Source organism: Diplotaxodon limnothrissa, linkage group LG10 (genome assembly GCF_057381915.1).
Source record: "Diplotaxodon limnothrissa isolate DT_005_m linkage group LG10, D_limnothrissa_male_GT1.1, whole genome shotgun sequence".
Lineage (NCBI taxonomy): Eukaryota > Metazoa > Chordata > Actinopteri > Cichliformes > Cichlidae > Diplotaxodon > Diplotaxodon limnothrissa.
In genome coordinates this window covers 7,345,658-7,366,283 of record NC_140605.1, presented here as the reverse complement: position 1 = coordinate 7,366,283, position 20,626 = coordinate 7,345,658, and the positions used below count along the sequence as shown (strand labels likewise).

The 20,626-nt window shown below is 44.9% G+C and overlaps 1 protein-coding gene across 1 annotated transcript in view; it reads left to right on the top strand.

Annotated features, from left to right (window-relative positions):
- The first annotated feature begins 7,691 nt into the window (after positions 1-7,691).
- alcama (activated leukocyte cell adhesion molecule a) overlaps positions 7,692-20,626 on the top strand; it is a 37,445-nt gene continuing 24,510 nt past the window's right edge. The window contains exon 1 of the mRNA XM_085364307.1: positions 7,692-7,924. Coding sequence (XP_085220433.1) covers positions 7,867-7,924 — 58 coding nt within the window. The 5' untranslated portion in view covers positions 7,692-7,866. The remainder of the gene's footprint in view (positions 7,925-20,626) is intronic.

Here is a 20,626-nt window from a genome sequence, read left to right as displayed (position 1 = left end):
TCTGTTCTCTAATTGGTGTTTACCCTGTTCCCCCCCGTGTGTTCCTGTTTTATTGTGAAGGTCTGCGTCTTATGTGAGTGTTTTCAGTTTGCCTCCCTGGTCTCGTCATGTTAATCACTCCCAGCTGTGTCTCCCACCTGTGTGTAATCTCCCTGTGTTCTCTGAGTGTATTTAAGTTGTATTTTCTGTCTTGGTAATTGCTGGTTCGTCTGTGTTGTTTCCCCTCGGTCTCCCTGTATGTATTTCTCCAGACCTCCCTGCATCCTCATTCTGGTTTGTCTTATTAGTTTACCCAGTTTAGGTTTCCGGTTTCATGTTTTGTCGCCACCGCTGTTTGTACTCACACCCCTGTAAATAAACACTCATCTGCACCAGAGCTGCCGCATTTTGGGTCCTATTTCATATTCCACACGGCTTGCCCCGGCAAACCGCGACAGTACGAACCAGCCACCATGGACCCAGCGGCAGTGAATCCGTCCGAGGAGCTCCAGGACGACATTGCGTACAATGTGGAGATTCTCCTCGGGCTATGGCTGGAGAACCCTCCAGAGGAGCTTCGTCGTGCCGTGGAAAGTCGGCTACAACGGCTCTTTTCTGGCCTGCCATGGCTTCTGCAGTCTGTTACGACTGTGACCGTAATTGTGTGTGGATTTGAGTGTCTAGGTGCTCCTCCGGGATTGACGATTTGGCGTTGGTAATGTGTTGTTTTTGCGTGACTGTTATGTGTTTCCTACTTTACTTTGAAAGTCTGTGTTATTTTAGTGTTTTCAGTTTACGTTTCCCTGTCTCGTCAGTTCTAATTTGCCCCAGCTGTGTTTCCCTCCTGTGGTCCATTCCCTAATTGCTCCTTCTATGTATTTAAGCCCTGTGTTTCTGTATGTCAACGTCGCGATCTTTTTCCCCCCCGTTGTAAATAGTTTGGCGCCTTGTGTTGTGATGTAAATAAATATCATCTTTTGCTTTAAAGAAAATAGTGGTCGATACTTTCGTTTTGGGATGATTTTTGTGGAAACCCGTATTAGTTTTTTCTTGTGTGTTTTCTTTATTTTTATTTTTCTGCGTTGCACCCCGGTTGCCTAGGCCGGGGTGTAACATATGGGGGCTCGTCCAATCACTGTGGGGTCCGAGGACTGCTTCAGGCGTCCGCCGTCGCTGGAGGGTCCGAGGGAGGGACCGCTTCAGCCGTCTGTCTTCGCTGGAGGGTCCGAGGGAGGGACCGCTTCAGCCGTCTGTCTTCGCTGGAGGGCCCGGGGGCCGCTTCAGCCGTTCGCCGTTGCTGGAGGGTCCGAGGGAGGGACCGCTTCAGCCTCCGTCTGTCTTCGCTGGAGGGCCCGGGGACCGCTCCAGCCTTCATCCGCCTTCGCTGGAGGGTCCGTGGGACCACTCCAGCCTTCGTCGTCTGCTGGAGGGTCAGGGGGACCGCTCCAGCCTCCATCAGTTTCATCTGCCTCCGCTGGAGGGTCCGTGGGACCGCTTCAGTCTTCATTTGCCTTTGCTGGGGGGGTCCGAGGGACCGCCCCAGCCTTCGTCGTCTGCTGGAGGGTCCGTGGGACCGCTCCAGCCTTCATCCGCCTTCGCTGGAGTGTCCGAGGGACCGCTCCAGCTTTCATCAACTTCGTTTGTCTTCGCTGGAGGATCCGAGGGACCGCTCCAGCCTTCATCCACCTTCGCTGGAGGATCCGAGGGCCCGCTCCGGTTTTCCGTTTCCACTGGAGGACCCGTCCAGTCATCAGCGTCGCCTGCGGGACGGTGGCCGGTGCCGTATGGGCTGGACATGGAACAAACATTTTTCGTTGGGGTTGTATGTTTTAAATGTTTGTTTTTTTGGGTGGGGGGGTATGTTAGGTCTATGCTGGGTCAAGTGTGCTGCCTGTGCAGGTGTTTACCGATCACAACCCACTGGTGTTCCTTTCCCAAATGTGCAACTCTAATCAAAGACTTATGCGCTGGTCCTTGTTGTTGCAAGATTTTAACTTGGAGATCAGTTACAAGAAAGGGAAGGATAACGTATTGGCTGACACCCTGTCTAGAGCACTGTCTCCTTGAATTAAACATTTTGGGGTTAATGTTAATTCTTGGGTAAGGGGGTGTTACGACTGTGACCGTAATTGTGTGTGGATTTGAGTGTCTAGGTGCTCCTCCGGGATTGACGATTTGGCGTTGGTAATGTGTTGTTTTTGCGTGACTGTTATGTGTTTCCTACTTTACTTTGAAAGTCTGTGTTATTTTAGTGTTTTCAGTTTACGTTTCCCTGTCTCGTCAGTTCTAATTTGCCCCAGCTGTGTTTCCCTCCTGTGGTCCATTCCCTAATTGCTCCTTCTATGTATTTAAGCCCTGTGTTTCTGTATGTCAACGTCGCGATCTTTTTCCCCCCCGTTGTAAATAGTTTGGCGCCTTGTGTTGTGATGTAAATAAATATCATCTTTTGCTTTAAAGAAAATAGTGGTCGATACTTTCGTTTTGGGATGATTTTTGTGGAAACCCGTATTAGTTTTTTCTTGTGTGTTTTCTTTATTTTTATTTTTCTGCGTTGCACCCCGGTTGCCTAGGCCGGGGTGTAACAAGTCGCTTCCTCCGACCATGCAGGCTTTTCTCCGGCTCACACCGCGCCTTCTCTCAGCCACTCCTGCCTCGCTGCCCGACTCGCCGGATGTGATCTTGCCCGGCCCGTCGGAGCCGTCTGCGGGGAGGAAACGCCGATCGCGCCGCAAGCGCGCCACCCCACAGCCGGACGTTCGGGCTTCTAAATCGCCGGCTGTGGTGAGTGAGGACTCTTTTTCATTTTCGGACTGCATGACTGTTCATTCAGGGGCTGCGTTTTGTGTGGCGGATGTCAACGCGAGCTGCTTATCGCCTGTGCAGCTACCGGCAGCTAAGTTAGCTCCCCCGCAGCCACTCTCAGCTCGGTTAGCTCCCCCGCAGCCACTCTCAGCTCGGTTAGCTCCCCCGCAGCCACTCTCAGCTCGGTTAGCTCCCCGCAGCCAGTGCTCCTCTCAGCTCAGTCTCCTGTGCCTCCTTCAGTTCATTCTCCTGTGCCTCCTTCAGTTCAGTCTCCAGTGTCCCCTTCAGTTCAGTCTCCAGTGTCCCCTTCAGTTCAGTCTCCAGTGTCCCCTTCAGTTCAGTCTCCAGTGTCCCCTTCAGTTCAGTCTCCAGTGCCACCCTCAGTTCAGTCTCCAGTGCCACCCTCAGTTCAGTCTCCAGTGCCGCCTGTAGCGCAGGCCCCAGTAGCTCCGGCCCCAGTAGCTCCAGTGCCGCCTGTAGCGCAGGCCCCAGTAGCTCCAGTGCCCCCGCTACCCGTAGCTCTGGCTCCAGTATCACCGGTTTCACTCATTCACTCCATGCAGGGAGAAAGTCTAATTTCACCTCAAGGTGCTTTTCATGGTTCAGCCGCCATTGGCACAGTTTGCCGCTCCAGGGCTTCCCCAGAGGCTAGGTCTCAGTCCCCGGCTGATTCTGGACCCCTGAAGTTTATGCAGCCACCTGAGAACTGCACCATGTCAGCGTTGCCTGGGCAGAGCCAGTGCTCAGTGCATCGCCAGTTGCCTTCGTGTTTGCCAGAGGACTCCATGACTGCTGGCTTAGTGGTGACTTCTGCTGGAGGGTCCGTGGGACCGCTCCGGCCTTCGTCTCTAGTCTCCGCTGGAGGGTCCGTAGGACCGCTCCGACCTTCGTCTCCTGTCTCCGCTGGAGGGTCCGAGGGACCGCTCCGGCCTTCGTCTCCTGTCTCCGCTGGAGGGTCCGAGGGGCCCGTTCAGCCTCCTGCCTCCGCTGGAGGGTCCGAGGGGCCCGTTCAGCCCGTCCAGCCGCCTGCTGTAGCTCCATCATCATCCTCGCCTGCTGCAGCTCCAGGGCCTTCAGCCTCACCTGGTCCAGCCTCCGTGTCTTCAGCCTCGCCTGGCCCAGCCTCCGTGTCTTCAGCCTCGCCTGGCCCAGCCTCAGAGCCTTCAGCCTCGCCTGGTCCGGCCTCTGCCTGTGCTTCGCCTGGTCCGGCCTCTGCCTGTGCTTCGCCTGGTCCGGCCTCTGCCTGTGCTTCGCCTGGTCCGGCTTCAGCCTGTGCTTCGCCTAGTCCAGCCTCTGCAGCCTCGCCTGGTCCGGATCGCCATCGCCTGAGTCACCGCCGTTGCCTTCTGTGCGGTCGGCCCCCTGAACTGCTCCATCGTCTCCCTCGTCGCCGCCGTTGCCTTCCGCACGGCCGGCCCCCGGACCCTCTTCGCCTGAGTGGCCGCCGTTGCCTTCCGCACGGCCGGCCCCCCGAACTGTGTCCACGTCGCCGCCGTTGCCGTCCGCACGGTCGGCCCCCTGAACTGTTTGGACTCCTGTGCTGTCGGCCCCCTGGCCGGCCCCCTGAACTGTTTTGGACTCCTGTGCTGTCGGCCCCCTGGCCGGCCCCCTGAACTGTTTTGGACTCCTGTGCTGTCGGCCCCCTGAACTCTTCTGTTTTGGACTCTGTTTTTTCCTGTGTTCTGGTGTGCTTCGTTTCTTTTGGTTTTGGACTAGTTTTTTGTTTTTGTCTTTTGGCCTTCTGGTGCTCCGGTTTTGTTTTGCTTCGAGCCCTCCTTCCTGGGCCCCCGCCGCCCGCCCTGGTCGGGTTGTTTTCTGTTTTTTCTGGCTGTTTTGTTTCTTGTTGGGCTGTCTGGGGCCAGCCTTTGAGGGGGGGGGGGGGGTACTGTCATGATCCTGGGTCCTTTTGACCCAGAGTTTTGTGTTTTCTCTTCTCGATTTTGGTTCTGTTCTCTAATTGGTGTTTACCCTGTTCCCCCCCGTGTGTTCCTGTTTTATTGTGAAGGTCTGCGTCTTATGTGAGTGTTTTCAGTTTGCCTCCCTGGTCTCGTCATGTTAATCACTCCCAGCTGTGTCTCCCACCTGTGTGTAATCTCCCTGTGTTCTCTGAGTGTATTTAAGTTGTATTTTCTGTCTTGGTAATCGCTGGTTCGTCTGTGTTGTTTCCCCTCGGTCTCCCTGCGTCTCCCCGTATGTATTTCTCCGGACCTCCCTGCATCCTCATTCTGGTTTGTCTTATTAGTTTACCCAGTTTAGGTTTCCGGTTTCATGTTTTGTCGCCACCGCTGTTTGTACTCACACCCCTGTAAATAAACACTCATCTGCACCAGAGCTGCCGCATTTTGGGTCCTATTTCATATTCCACACAGCTTGCCCCGGCAAACCGTGACAAAAAGAAGTTACTTTTAGTCACTCTAAGCTGGGCATTACGTTCTCTAGCTGTTCAAAGCCATGGAACTTTAGACTTTCCAAGCAAATAATGATGGCCATACTGATGTTCATTTTCATTTTTATGATGTTTCTATTTTTACATAATTCCTCCCACATAGCAAAATTTGTATGGCCCGGATCTGTCCCACACATGGCCTGCGTACCGCAAAGAATGACGGCCCTATGGTGGCCCAGATCTGGTTCATGTGTGGGCCACACATGAGCCAGCACAAGGCTAGTTGCAGACACACTGCTGGCCCTGTGCTGGCCCAGAACAGTTTCAACCCTCGCCCCTGATGTCAGCCTAATGTGTACCTTAGCCATGTAAGCCATGTAATAACAACATGTGCTGGAACATAATAGTGCAAAAGTAACATGACGAAACTCTGTTCAGACAGTGAATGGACTGATTCTTATATAGCGCTCTTTTACTCACCCATATTACTCAAAGTGCTCTATACAACGATGTCACATTCACCCAATCAGGCCAGATGTGGCATGCCATCACATAAACAGTGCCATCTTACCATGCCAGAAGTCAGCCAGCAGTGCCGGCTTGACACCAGATCCAGGCAAGACCCATCTGCTATGTGGGATGACTTGTTCTTTTGGTGTTTTAGTTGTGGATTATGTTTGGGCTGTGTCTCTTGCCCTTTCAGTATTGTTTTCTTGTGCTTCTAAGTGTCCCTTTGTTTCTTTTTAGGTTATGTAGTATGGGTTAGGGATGTTTTGTATGTTGGTTTTGTTTAATAAATCCGCCTTTTGGATTATTCCCTGATGTGCCTGGGTTCTGTTACTTAGTGTCACTTCGAAAGGCACACAGCCAGCATTGACATATAATTGTTCTTTCAATTTTTGATAAAGATTACAGTGAATTGAGATGTAACTTGGCCCAGAGGTACAGTAGGTCGCCCAGAGTAAGACTGTGTTGAAAGTGTATTGAATTCAATATACATGTCCTTTAATTTTTGAGTACTATTACAGTAAATCTGGATGATATTTGGTACAGAGGTACAGTAGGTGTCCCAGAGGAGGGATGTGTTGAAAGTTGGACCTCAACTACTAAGGATGATTTTTAATGAATTTCTGAAATTTCCATAATTGTAGTGTATTGGCTTTATTGCGTTGAATATGAGTTTCTTGTAATTTCTGAGGAATTTTACAGTAAATCTGGATGAAACCTGGCACACAGGTACAGTAGGTGTCCCAGAGGAGGGATGTGTTGAAAGTTGGACCTCAACTACTAAGGATGATTTTTAATGAATCTTTGAAATTGACATAATTGTAGTGTATTGGCTGTATTGACTTGAATAAAAATATCCTTTAATTTTTGAGGAATTTTACAGTAAATCTGGATGAAACTTGGCACACAGGTACAGTAGGTGTCCCAGAGGAGGGATGTGTTCAAAGTTGGACCTCAAATACTAAGGATGATTTTTAATGAATTTTTGAAAATTGACATAATTGTAGTGTATTGACTGTATTGTGTTGAATATAAGTTTCCTTTAATTTCTGAGGAATTTTACAGTAAATCTGGATGAAACCTGGCACACAGGTACAGTAGGTGTCCCAGAGAAGGAATCTGTTGAAAGTTAGACCTCAACTACTATGGATGATTTTTGATGAATTTCTGAAATTTAGGCTGTTCCATTGTAATTTGTGTGCGCGCATGCATGTGCGCGCGGGTCTAGGCTTTCAAGCGAAAAGGCGCTACCGTAAAGACTGGTGTAAGAGCGCGGAGAGAAGCGGCTGGCTTGACCGCGGCTCACAAATGACGGCTCATTCATTCATTCATTTATGAAATTCCAATGTTGCAAGGACAATATGTATAATGCTTACCGTTTAATAAAGAACACTATCCTGAAATGCAAAAAATTCAAATTGCTGGATCGGCGGACAGAGACGCTTTCTCGCAAGTTAAGTAGATTTTTTTAAGGCGTTTTTTTCCGAAGTCGCAAAAAGTATAACGTCACAACAAAGTGATTGTTCACTTGCAATGTTTAACCTGGAACAACATTTATTATGATGACGTGGGAACAACACCGACATGAGGATATCAGATCGTGTTACAGTCAACAATGTACATTTCAATACAATGCATTCAATACAATGCACAATGTACATTTCAAATTCCTTTAATTTTAAATATGTTTATATCGTCTATCCTGTAAAATAGTCAGATGTCTATTCATATTAATGTACAGAATTCACCTGCTTGCTGCTACTACTGCACATTCATCCAATGTATATACTATATATATATTTAATGTTCTTCCTCTACCCCCCCCCCGCCGCCCCACAATTTTTTGCACATGTCGAGGAGCGTGTCAGGCTACATTTCACTGTGTGTTATACTTGTATAACTATGCATGTGGCAAATAAAGAATCTTGAACCTTGAACAATGAAGCAAAATCCCCTAAGAGTCTCCTCCTCCTCCCCCTCCCCCTGTCCTTTCGTCAGCTTTTCCGTATTCCACCTGCCCGGCCTCCCAGTTCAAAACGCATTTCGCTGGACTTTTCACTCTTAAACTGTTGTGAACAGCAGTGAGAAATCTGCCGACCATATTTGTAAACCTTGGTTTGGTTTCCACTGGTCATTACTTGTCTTGCTGGTCATCCACCAACCCCACAATCTTTTCCCCTTTTTTCAAAACGATGGATACTGTCGCTTTACTTTTGCTGTTTGTGGTCAACGCTGGAACGCTGGTTCAAGGTAAGCTTCGCTAATAACGTAACAACAACAACAACAATCTTTATTTATAGAGCACATTAAAAGCCAGGGGCATGCCAAAGTGCTTTACATGAAACAATAAAACAATAAAATGATTTACACTAAAACATCAGAATCATATAAGTGTGGGATTATGTTCACAGATAAAAACCACTAATAGGAACAGTCAATAGCACACAGCTGTAGCAAAGAAGAACTGTACCATCATACACGTAGTAGGAATACCTCCTAGCATGGTTAGACAGGTTAGAGTGCTGATGTTGATTTGGCACAAAAATACAATACAGACTAATGCAGTACTAATATTTCTTATAACTAAATGCCAGTTAGCGTAAAATACAAATAACTCACCAGCTGGGTGAGGAAACCGAGACATGCTCGTGACTGATTTTCAGTGTTGGGCTTCCCACTTTACCTTTTTTTTTAAATAAATAAATAAAAGGGAACTATTTTATGTTAAATGGGTAAAGCAAAGGAACCTGTTTTGTGTGTGTTTGTGTATTGTTTGATATACCCGAGTAGGTTAAGAAGAAGCCAGAAATACTTTTACTTTTATGTCTTTTGTCATGTAAGTCAGGGAGGTCTTGAATTTTTGTACTATATAAGAATATATATATATATATATACACACACACAGCAGAAAGTCCCCGGACTTTCTGCTGTGTATTTTCACGGCAGAATGAAAAAGCACCTGACTCGGTGACTCACCACTAGAGCATGAACAGTAGCTGAAATTAGAATCGGTGAAACTGAAACTGAAAATAAATGAGATCACTGCTAAACACACAAACATGAACACTACTCATATGATGCCTTGTAATACACTGGTATCACTTCTGCCCTGTGGTGTGTTAGGTAGTTTCCATCTTGAAATGACGTTAGCTTAAAGTCATTTGACAATTACAAGTGAGTGTGACTAAACAAGAAGTAAAACACTGTTTTTGGCCAAATCCCAGTGGAGGAGTAGCAGCTTTTAATATACAAAAAAAAAAAAAAAAACAGTTCCTCCCACACTGAAAAGAGGAAACTGGAGAAATCCAAACTGAATGGACTTGGACATCCAGGATATTGATAACGCAGTTGTACTGACAGCAGACTGACAACCTACACTTACTATAGTTGAACAGAGAGATCAATGTTGCCCTTTGGGGCCCTTATGTGTGTGGGGGGTTTTGTTGTTTTGTTTTTTTATAACATCTTGGCCCATACTCCATACCAGCGATGGTAATATACCATTACTTCCTGGCGGTAATCCTAAGCCTCATGCAGCATGAACCTCTTTCTTTTTAAAGCTAAAAGCCACCTCTGTGCTTGTAAAACCATCTGTGGTACACTATGAGGCTTCACATGTGATATATGATGACTCTAACGCTGTCAAGCTGCTCAGATTTTCAGTGTTGTGAAACAGAAATGCTCCATGCATTACACAAACTTCTAGTGTTTCACATGTATATATTTTAGGCATATTACCAGTGAATTTTAGTCCCATGTCACAGAATATTAAGATCTTTTAGCCCTTAGAACTAAAGACATGATTTGGAGAAAGAGACTTTGTCCTATCTGTGATGGCACACAGATCCTTAGAGAGTAGAGTAGATAATTCTTCTATGTGGAGCTTGCTAATATTTATTTGCTTTATCAGAATCATGTTTATTACAGGAGCCAGTTGAGGTGGTTTGGGCATCTCATAAGGATGCCTCCTGGGTGCCTCTTTTGGTGAGGTGTTCCGGGCATGTCCCACCAGGAGGAGGGTCTGGGGCAGACCCAGGACACGCTACAACAACAACGACAACAATCTTTATTTATAGAGCACATTTAAAAGCCTTGGGCATACCAAAGTGCTTTACATAAAACAATAAAAAATAAAACAGTTCACACATTAACATCAAATACATAAAAGTAACAGATTATGTTCACAGATAAAAGCCACCAATAAGAGTAAACTGCAGCACATAGGTTATAGCAAGGTAAGACTGTACCACCATGATAAAAGACACCAATAATGGAAAGATAGCAGAGAATTTAATACAATACAATACAATAGGTCAATAGGTCACTGCAAGCAAGCCAGCATTTAACTGGTAGAAAAGGCAAGTTTAAAAAGATATGTTTTTAGCCGTGATTTAAAAGAATGAATAGAATCAGACGCCCGGATGCCAATCGGGAGATTGTTCCACAGCTCCGGTGCAACTAGAGCAAACGATCGATCACCTCTAGATTTCAGTCGAGATCTGGGCTGAACCAACAGTAACTGTGAGGATGACCTTAAAGCCCTAGCAGGAGCATATGGGTTTAAAAGTTCCTTAAGATAGCTTGGTGCAGTGTTATTGGTAATTTTAAAAGTAAACAACAAAATTTTAAATTGAATATTGTCACGGAGGAGCAGGGAGGACTCGGCGCAGACTGAAATCTCAGAAAAACAGGTTTATTTACACACTCCAGGTTCACTATATACAGGTGAAGGAGAGGGGGGCCAGGGTTCCCAGGGGTGCGGAGAGGGGTCGGGAAAAGCGTCCAGAGTCACCAAACCAAGCACGAGAAATCTGCATACAGAGAACAAGAGTTAGCACGGAACTTTCACGGACAGAGCTCAAAACTGGCTGAGGCTAAAGTAGCACTGACGAGCGTTACTCAATAGTCCAGCGGCGAGGTGCTCTCAGTCACTGCCTTAAGTAGAGGGAGCAAACAAGGTGAGGAGCCACAGGTGATTGCCTACAGGTGGTGGAGGCCGGGAGCTCACAATGAGCTCCGCCCAGGCAGCGAGCAGAGAGAGAGGAGAGAGAAAAAAGACAAAACATAACATGTAGCCACACAGGGCCAGCCGAGCAGGCACGGGGACCATGACAAATACGATATTTGACAGGCAGCCAGTGCAGATCAGCAAGGACAGGAGTAATGTGGGCAAACTTCTTGGTTTTAGTTAGAATGCGTGCTGCAGCATTCTGAACTGTCTGTAATCTGTGTAAAAGGGAAGAGTGAAGACCACAATAAAGTGAATTGCAGTAATCAAGCCTTGACGTTACAAAGGCGTGGATCAGCTGGAGGGATTATGTCTCTCAGCTGGCCTTGGTGTTCCCTCGGACAAGCTAGAAGAAGTGGCTGTTTAGGCCGCTGCCCCTGCAACCCAGCCCCGAATAAGCGGATGAAGATGGATGGATGTTTATTACAAATTCTAACATAATTAAGGATTTGTGTCTCATTTTTGCTAGGTAATCATTGATTATTGTTTTCAGCAAGTCTCACACACGTCTCCTGGGCAGTTCCAGCCCTTTTTTTATTGGCAAATCTCTCAATCTCCTCCAGATTTGATGGTGTTGTTGCACGGACCTTGGTGTTAAGGTCAGATCACAGATTTTAAATCAGATTCAAGTGAGAGCTTTGCGCAGAACACACAGTACTTTGTTCACTTTGGTCTTCTGGAGTTATTTACTAGGAGCAAAATATGTTTTGGGTCGTTGTTGTGTTGGAAGACAAAGTGACAACCCAGACCCAGTTTTGCACAAGTATCTTTTTTTCTTCATAATTCCTTCACTTTGATGAAATTCCCAGTTCTGGATGCACTGAAGTATCTCCAAGTTTCACTGCTGGATGGTGTTCTTTCAGTTGCACACCTCTCCCTTTTTTCTCCAAACATAAGCAGCATCTGCAGCACAGCGCTCCCAGCTGCTATGCACACTTTTGTGCTTTTGCATTTTTTATGCTTTTTTAGTGCAACACACTGATCACTTTCAGTCAGCAGGAACTGAGAGAAATTGGCCTCAGCATGAACTTTATATTGGATAGGACCCAAAGTATCCCACCTGCGATTGTGAAACCACTGGGTGCTCTGTGGGTTATTGTCTACTAATTGTAACTGAATCCTGGCTCCATTTGCAAATCCCCGATGCCTCAGTGGAGCTACCAAAATCATCTGTGTTTTTTTGAACCGGAAGCTTTGGATAACTAGCTCCTGCCAAGAGCCTTCCTACCACATTTTGGATCAACTTAAGGCTTTTCATGGAATTTTTAGGACATCCTGATAATAATGAATTGCAGTAGTCCAGCCTACAAGTAATAAATGTGTGAACTAGTTTTTCACCACCATTGAGAATGAGACAGGATGTTTCTAATTCTACAGAGGCTGTCATTTGATGCTTAGGTCACAGGCTGACAAACCTGAAAAACATGTGTGACTACATTTCTGCTATGCAGATTTTGTTTTGCTTTCAACCAGCATGGTGTCACATTTTGCATGCGGTGTGGAAAAGGCCTCTTTCTTTGTTAAATGATGGCTTTGTGCCTTTCGGTGAGTAAATAAGAGTTAAATGTTCCCATTTATTGTGAAGATCTTCGAAAAAGTTGTGGCTAACCAGCTAATAGCTGTCTTGGACAAGTACAGTATTCTTGATTAGTTTCAATCTGGCCTTTGTAGAGCTTATTCCACTGAAACAGCTCTTAAGTGACATTTGATGTGAACTGATAATGGAGAATGTTCTGTTTTGCTGAGCTTAGAAGCTACCTCTGCTTTTAATACTGTTGACCATCGTGTTTTGTTCAATAGGCTGAGATATTAGATGAGTGTATCTGGGTCTGCTTAGGCTATTTCTAAGTCCAGGTCTTCTTCCAGTTCTCTTATATATGATGTGCCACAAGGTTCTGTTTGGGGTATCTGTTTCTGTTATCTGTTCCCTCTTCAGCAAATTTTGAACATCTTTAAGGACATTTCTTATCACTGCTATGCAGATGACTTTCAGTTTATATCTGTTTTGAGTCCTAGGATGTTACTAAGCTGAAAAAGGAAATTATCCTGAATAGGTGATTAGACTCTAAAAGTTAGATGGCTGGTATCTTTTTCCAAAACCAACAAGTATAAAAAAAACTGAACCCTTGTTTGTGCCTCTGGCAAATTTGCACCTAACACAATCAAAACACTTGGTTACTTTGCCTCATTTGCTAAATCTTCCATTTGGAACTTTGGGATAGAAACATCCGTCATTTAGAGAAAATATTACGCATTTCGTATTGAGCTGAGAAGGAACGCAGTTTGTCCCGTACTTCATCTAGAATGGAAAAAGACACAAAGCTGGAGATATTCTGCGTCTTTACGCTGTCAGCTGCCTTTTCTTCTCTTATTCTCTCCCCCTCCCTCTCCTGTTGCTACTTCAATCGTGAAACTGATCAATGATCAGCTGATCAGCTTTTCTGTCGCAAGTCCCGTCTCTCTTGTTTGTTTATCTCCCACTTTGCGCCAGAAAGAGGAAACCAGTGGATGTAAGCTTGATCAGCTTTTGTTAGAATTTATTTAATATTAATTTCTAGTATCAGCTGATGTTTGCTGGAGCCACGGCAGTAAAAGCTGCTGGTCATTATATCGGTTTGGTTATCTGGTGAGAGGGAAACATGAAGATGAAACCAGGAGATGTCCTCACAGAATCATCAGAGCTGAACAGGTGATGGAGAAACAGGTTTACCTTTTAGGTGACATGAATGAGTTGAAGGGAAGTTATAAACTGTTTCTGAGAAATAACACCAGGATTCTTTTCTAAGTAGCTGACAGCTGGTAACTGTGCAGGGGCGGGTCTAGCAAAGTTTTGCCAGGGGGCCAGGTAGGGCGTTAACAGGGAAAGGGAGCACACAGAAATACTCTCTTTCTTATTCTCATTTAAAATGTCTAGCATTTAACAAATAATTATCTGAATCTTACAACCAAAGTTTTCATCTGACGCAAAATGTATAGAAATCATACATATACCAACAAGACAGTGTACATCACTGTCACAACAGCGTCTGTTTTCATTCAACCACAGCACTGAAACTGCTCTGACAAAAGTGTTTAATGACATATGTCTGAATACAGACAGTGGAAAAATGTCAGTTTTAGTTTTACTGGATCTCAGTGCAGCATTTGATACAGTTGACCACAACATATTACTCAAACGACTGGAGAACTGGGCAGGGATAGCTCAGTAGGTAGAGTGGTGGCCCCATGATCGGAAGGTCGGGGGTTCGACTCCACTGAACGGCTAACCTGAGGTACCCCTGAGCAAGGTACCGTCCCTACACACTGCTCCCCGGGCGCTGCACTGGTGGCTGCCCACTGCTTCACTGGGTGAATGGGTTAAATGCAGAGGAACTATTTCCCTATGGGGACTAACACGCACACTTTACACTTTACTTTACACACAGGTCTTTCAGGAACTGTACTAAACTGGTTCATAACATACTTAGAAAACAGGAAATACTTTGTATCAATAGGTAACTTCACATCTGAGCAGACAAGTATCACATGTGGAGTTCCCCAAGGTTCCATCATGGGACCTCTTCTGTTTAACATCTACATGCTCCCACTGGCACAGATTATAAAGAACAACAAAATAAACTATCACAGCTATGCAGATGACACACAAATATATTCAATTAAATTCAATTGAATTTTATTCATATAGCGCGAAATCACAACAAAAGTCGCCTCAAGGCGCTTCATAGATACAGAGAAAAACCCAACAATCATATGACCCCCTATGAGCAAGCACTTTGGCAACAGTGGGAAGGAAAAACTCCCTTTTGACAGGAAGAAACCTCCGGCAGAACCAGGCTCATGGAGGGGCAGCCATCTGCTGCCACCGGTTGGGGTGAGAGAAGGAAGACAGGATAAAAGACATGCTGTGGAAGAGAGACAGAGATTAATAACAGATATGATTCAATGCAGAGAGGTCTATTAACACATAGTGAGTGAGAAAGGTGACTGGAAAGGAAAAACTCAATGCATCATGGGAATCCCCCGGCAGCCTACGTCTATTGCAGCATAACTAAGGGAGGATTCAGGGTCACCTGGTCCAGCCCTAACTATATGCATTAGCAAAAAGGAAAGTTTTAAGCCTAATCTTAAAAGTAGAGATAGTGTCTGTCTCCCGAATCCAAACTGGAAGCTGGTTCCACAGAAGAGGGGCCTGAAAACTGAAGGCTCTCCCTCCCATTCTACTTTTAAATACTCTAGGAACAACAAGTAGGCCTGCAGAGCGAGAGCAAAGTGCTCTAATAGGGTGATATGGTACTACAAGGTCATTAAGATAAGATGGGGCCTGATTATTTAGACCTTGTATGTGAGGAGCAGGATTTTGAATTCAATTCTGGACTTAACAGGAAGCCAATGAAGGGAAGCCAAAACAGGAGAAATATGCTCTCTCTTTCTAGTCCCTAGTCCCTTCAGCTAATCCAAAATGCTGCAGCATTTTGGATTAACTGAAGGCTTTTCAGTGAGTTTTTAGGACATCCTGATAATAATGAATTACAGTAGTCCAGCCTGGAAGTAATAAATGCATGAACTAGTTTTTCAGCTTTGCTTAGGCTGCTGCCCCCGCGACCCGGCCCCGGACAAAGCGGATGAAGATGGATGGATGGATAGTTTTTCAGCGTCACTCTGAGACAGGATATTTCTAATTTTAGAGATGTTGCGCAAATGGAAGAACGCAGTCTTACATATTTGTTTGATATGTGCGTTGAAGGACATATCCTGGTCAAAAATGACTCCAAGGTTCCTCACAGCGTTACTGGAGGCCAAGGTAATGCCATCCAGAGTAAGAATCTGGTTAGATACCATATTTCTAAGCTTTTCAGGGCCGAGTACAATAACCTCAGTTTTATCTGAATTAAGAAGCAAAAAGTTAGCGGCCATCCAGGTCTTTATGTCTTTAAGACATATATCACAATGTCACCAGGAGACCAGGGCCTTTACAGGCTCTTGGTTATTACATTGAGGAAATTAATGACTGGTTGTGTCACAATTTTTTCCAGCTAAACAAAAACAAAACTGAAGTAATAGTCTTTGGAGCCAAAGAAAAACGATTACAGGTCACCAGAGAACTTCAATCTATACACCTAATGACCACCAACCAGGCGAAAAAAAGTATTTAGTCAGCCACCGATTGTGCAAGTTCCCCCACCTAAAATGATGACGGAGGTCAGTAATTTGCACCAGAGGTACACTTCAACTGTGAGAGACAGAATGTGAAAAAAAAATCCATGAATCCACATGGTAGGATTTGTAAAGAATTTATTCGTAAATCAGGGTGGAAAATAAGTATTTGGTCAATAACAAAAATACAACTCAATACTTTGTAACATAACCTTTGTTGGCAATAACAGAGGTCAAACGTTTACTATAGGTCTTTACCAGGTTTGCACACACAGTAGCTGGTATTGTGGCCCATTCCTCCATGCAGATCTTCTCGAGAGCAGTGATGTTTTGGGGCTGTCGCCGAGCAACACGGACTTTCAACTCCCGCCACAGATTTTCTATGGCAGGGGTGCCCAATCCCGGTCCTCGAGAGCTACTATCCTGCAGCTTTTAGATGCATCCCTACTCCAACACAGCTGAATCAAATGGTTTGATCTCTTCAGCATGCCATCATGTTTGGCAAAGGCCTGATAACAAGCCATTCATTTGATTCAGGTGTGTGGGAACAAGGATGCATCTAAAAGCTGCAGGACGGTAGCTCTCGAGGACCGGGATTGGGCACCCCTGTTCTATGGGGTTGAGATCTGGAGACTGGCTAGGCCACTCCAGGACTTTCAAATGCTTCTTACGGAGCCACTCCTTTGTTGCCTGGGCGGTGTGTTTTGGATCATTGTCATGTTGGAAGACCCAGCCTCGTTTCATCTTCAAAGTTCTCACTGATGGAAGGAGGTTTTGGCTCAAAATCTCACGATACATGGCCCCATTCATTCTGTCCTTAACACGGATCAGTCGTCCTGTCCCCTTGGCAGAAAAACAGCCCCATAGCATGATGTTTCCACCCCCATGCTTCACAGTAGGTATGGTGTTCTTGGGATGCAACTCAGTATTCTTCTTCCTCCAAACACGACGAGTTGAGTTTATACCAAAAAGGTCTACTTTGGTTTCATCTGACCACATGACATTCTCCCAATCCTCTGCTGTATCATCCATGTGCTCTCTGGCAAACTTCAGACGGGCCTGGACATGCACTGGCTTCAGCAGCGGAACACGTGTGGCACTGCGGGATTTGATTCCCTGCCGTTGTAGTGTGTTATTGATCAAATCAAATCAAATCACTTTTTATTGTCACATCACATGTGCAGGTACATTGGTACAGCACATGTGAGTGAAATTCTTGTGTGCGAGCTTCACAAGCAACAGAGTTGTGCAAAATACAATAATGTAAACAAGCAAAATACAAGAATGGCTACATCTGAAACTAATAAATATATGTACAATATATAATAGTATATGCATTTCTGGATGTGTATACTAAATATTTTTCTACGTGTGTGTGTGTGTGTGTGTGTACACATATTTTACAAATTAAATAGAGTAAACAATGAATAGAATATATAAAATAAATAAAATAAAATATACAGAGTGAGACATGTGCAAAACAGTGGCATTACTGTACAGTATGGAGTGCATAATGTTAAAGTTCCAGTAGTGAAGCTGAGGTGTCTATGATGTGTTCAGCAGCCTGATGGCCTGATGGAAAAAGCTGTCTCTCAGTCTGCTGGTACGGGACCGGATGCTGCAGAACCTCCTTCCTGATGGAAGTAGTCTGAACAGTTTATGGCTGGGGTGACTGGAGTCCTTGATGATCCTCCCCGCTTTCCTCAGGCACCGCTTCCTGTAGATGTCTTGGAGGGACGGAAGCTCACCTCCAATTATCCGTTCAGAGCACCGCACTACTCGCTGGAGAACTTTGCAGTTGTAGGCGGTGCTGTTGCCATACCAGGTGGTGATGCATCCAGTGAGGATGCTCTCAATGGCACAGTGATAGAAGGTCCTGAGGATGCGGGGGCTTATGCCGAATCTTTTCAGTCTCCTGAGAAAGAAGAGGCGCTGCTGCGCCTTCTTCACTGTTTTGTTTGTGTGTACTGACCACGTAAGATCCTCAGCCAGATGTACACCAAGGAACCGGAAGCTGCTCACTCTCTCCACAGCAGCGCCGCTGATGGTGATGGGGGTGTGTACTTCTCTGCATGGCTTCTCTGATGGTGACCTTTGTTACTTTGGTCCCAGCTCTCTGCAGGTCATTCACCAGGTCCCCCCGTGTGGTTCTGAGATCTTTGCTCACCGTTCTCATGATCATTTTGACCCCACGGGATGAGATCTTGCGTGGAGCCCCAGATCGAGAGAGATTACCAGTGGTCTTGTATGTCTTCCATTTTCTGATGATTGCTCCCACAGTTGATTTTTTCACACCAAGCTGCTTGCCTATTGTAGATTCACTCTTCCCAGTCTGGTGCAGGTCTACAATACTTTTCCTGGTGTCCTTCGAAAGCTCTTTGGTCTTGGCCATGGCGGAGTTTGGAGTCTGACTGTTTGAGGCTGTGGACAGGTGTCTTTTATACAGATGATGAGTTCAAACAGGTGCCATTCATACAGGTAACGAGTGGGGGACAGAAAAGCTTCTTACAGAAGACGTTACAGGTCTGTGAGAGCCAGAGATTTTCCTTGTTTGAGGTGACCAAATACTTTTTTTTTTTTCACATTCTGTCTCTCACAGTTGAAGTGTACCTCTGGTGGAAATTACTGACCTCTGTCATCATTTTAAGTGGGGGAACTTGCACAATCGGTGGCTGACTAAATACTTTTTTGCCCCACTGTAGCTGCCAACATCTGTGAACAAATATAATTCTGTAAAGTTGTTCTATGTAGTGTGTAACTGTTAATATAGAGCATTATTCAATTTATTGCTAATGCAATTATATGGCACATTCACTTCTGAGGAAATTTTAGATGCCACTCATCATCAGAAAGGTTGCCTACCCCTGCATGCATTTATTTCATTATGTTTAGATTACCTTAAATCACTGGTCGCTTGTCTAAGTAAAAACTCCTTGGAACATCTGTAAGTTGTTTAGAATGATGCTGCAAGGGTGCTGACAAAGTCTTCCAAGTACTGAGGTCACGCTGTTACTGACCCACCTGCATTGGATCCCCATTAAATTTAGAGTCCATTTCAACATTCTGGCTTTTAGAGTTCTTCATGGACAAGCACAAACTTATATCAATAAACTTTGAAATCTTTATGTCCCTAACATGCCCCTGAGGCCATGTAGTTGAGGCCTGCTGGCTGTGCATCATACAAAGCTGAAAACTAAAGTAGACAGTGCTTGTGCAACTCTGGAAGGGTCTACCTCTGAAATATGTGGTCTCAGTGGTCTCTTTTAAAATACGGCTAAAAATGAATCTTTTTGGCCTTGTGTTTGGTTAACTTTGGTGTATTTTGTTGTGAAGTACTATGTGATGTTTACCTTAAAAGTTGCTATTGTTGTTGTTTTGTTTTGTTCTCACAAGAAAAGGCAAATATGCTCAAATTATAAGTTTTCACAATTTATTATCAGACTGTTAGAATTTCCACTTGTTTTATGTGGACCTCTGGCTCAGAGGCAAAGGCTGCTGGGCCCAGGCAGGAAACACTTTTATTGCATGTGGTAAAAACAGAATGTTAACACGATTGGTAAAACATTGGAGGGAAGACTTTAGACCACATCTCAGGCTGCACCTTTCAGACCATGTAATAATAAAACATGGAGAAAAGACAATTTCAAAAAAACCCCACCGAAAACCGATTAACATTGACTAGAAGCTAACTCTGGTACTAATGTTGGTCGGTCGGTGGGTGGGGTGGGGGGTTTAAAGGGACCAGATTATGTGCTGGAACTCCTCCATAATTTAGGAACCACAAAAGTAAAAGTTCAGTATCGACATGGGAAGAACAAGGCAGCAGTTGTGAATGTCAATGACCAAATAGTCACAGACTTCATCATGGTGGCACGAAGACCCAAAGTCCTCTAGTGGGCCCTGTGTTCACTGCCCAGCATTGCTCAGCATTGCTTAGAAAACTAGAATTGCCAGGTCCACCACTGGTGCCTTGTGATAAGCACACTAACATGTATAAGGAGGAAGGACATCTGCAGGTCACATTGTCTTAGTTTTTAATTGGTTTACTTGCCTGTTGGACATGTTTCGGACCTCAGAAAACAAGTTCTTGTACTGGGCATTATTTTTTGTCTAATTACATGAATTGTAAATAATGAAAGGCATTTTGAACAAGAGGATATTCTGTTTCTCTCCAGACATGCTGGTGCCTCAACAGTCTGCTGAGTCTACACAAGGCCATTTTCCCATATAGAATTAATTAGCCTTAATTCCCAAGGGCACTTGCCTTTCCATCCCTCTGTGCTTCTCTAGGGCATCACATCTAGGATTAACCATGGGCCAGCATGAAGTTGATCGAGAAATCTATATAATTTTAACTTTGATTTTATATATGGTCTTCCGAAAGACAGAGGGATATGTCACATTTTAGGTTTTTAAAAGCAAGGAAATTAGTGCTTTTATAAAACGGATGGTATTTTTTTTTTCTTCCAGATAAATAGAAATGTGTTTTGTTTGTTTTTAATTTTGAAATCAAAGGCTTGGGCTTGGATTCGCGCTGCTCTGAACACTGCAGCCTGTGGTATTCACATTCCAAGTTGAGGAAAATCTAATATCACAATATTTTTTGCCTACATCACGATACATGACATATATCACAATATGTTTAAATAACCTCCAAAAACAAATGTTATTTTTAGCCAATCAGTCATTCAAATCGATCCCTCAGTGTTTTGTTTTGTTTTTTACAAACGACTGTACTGTCAACAGTATGTTTCTTCCTGTTATCAACACTAGACCTTTACCAGCAAACG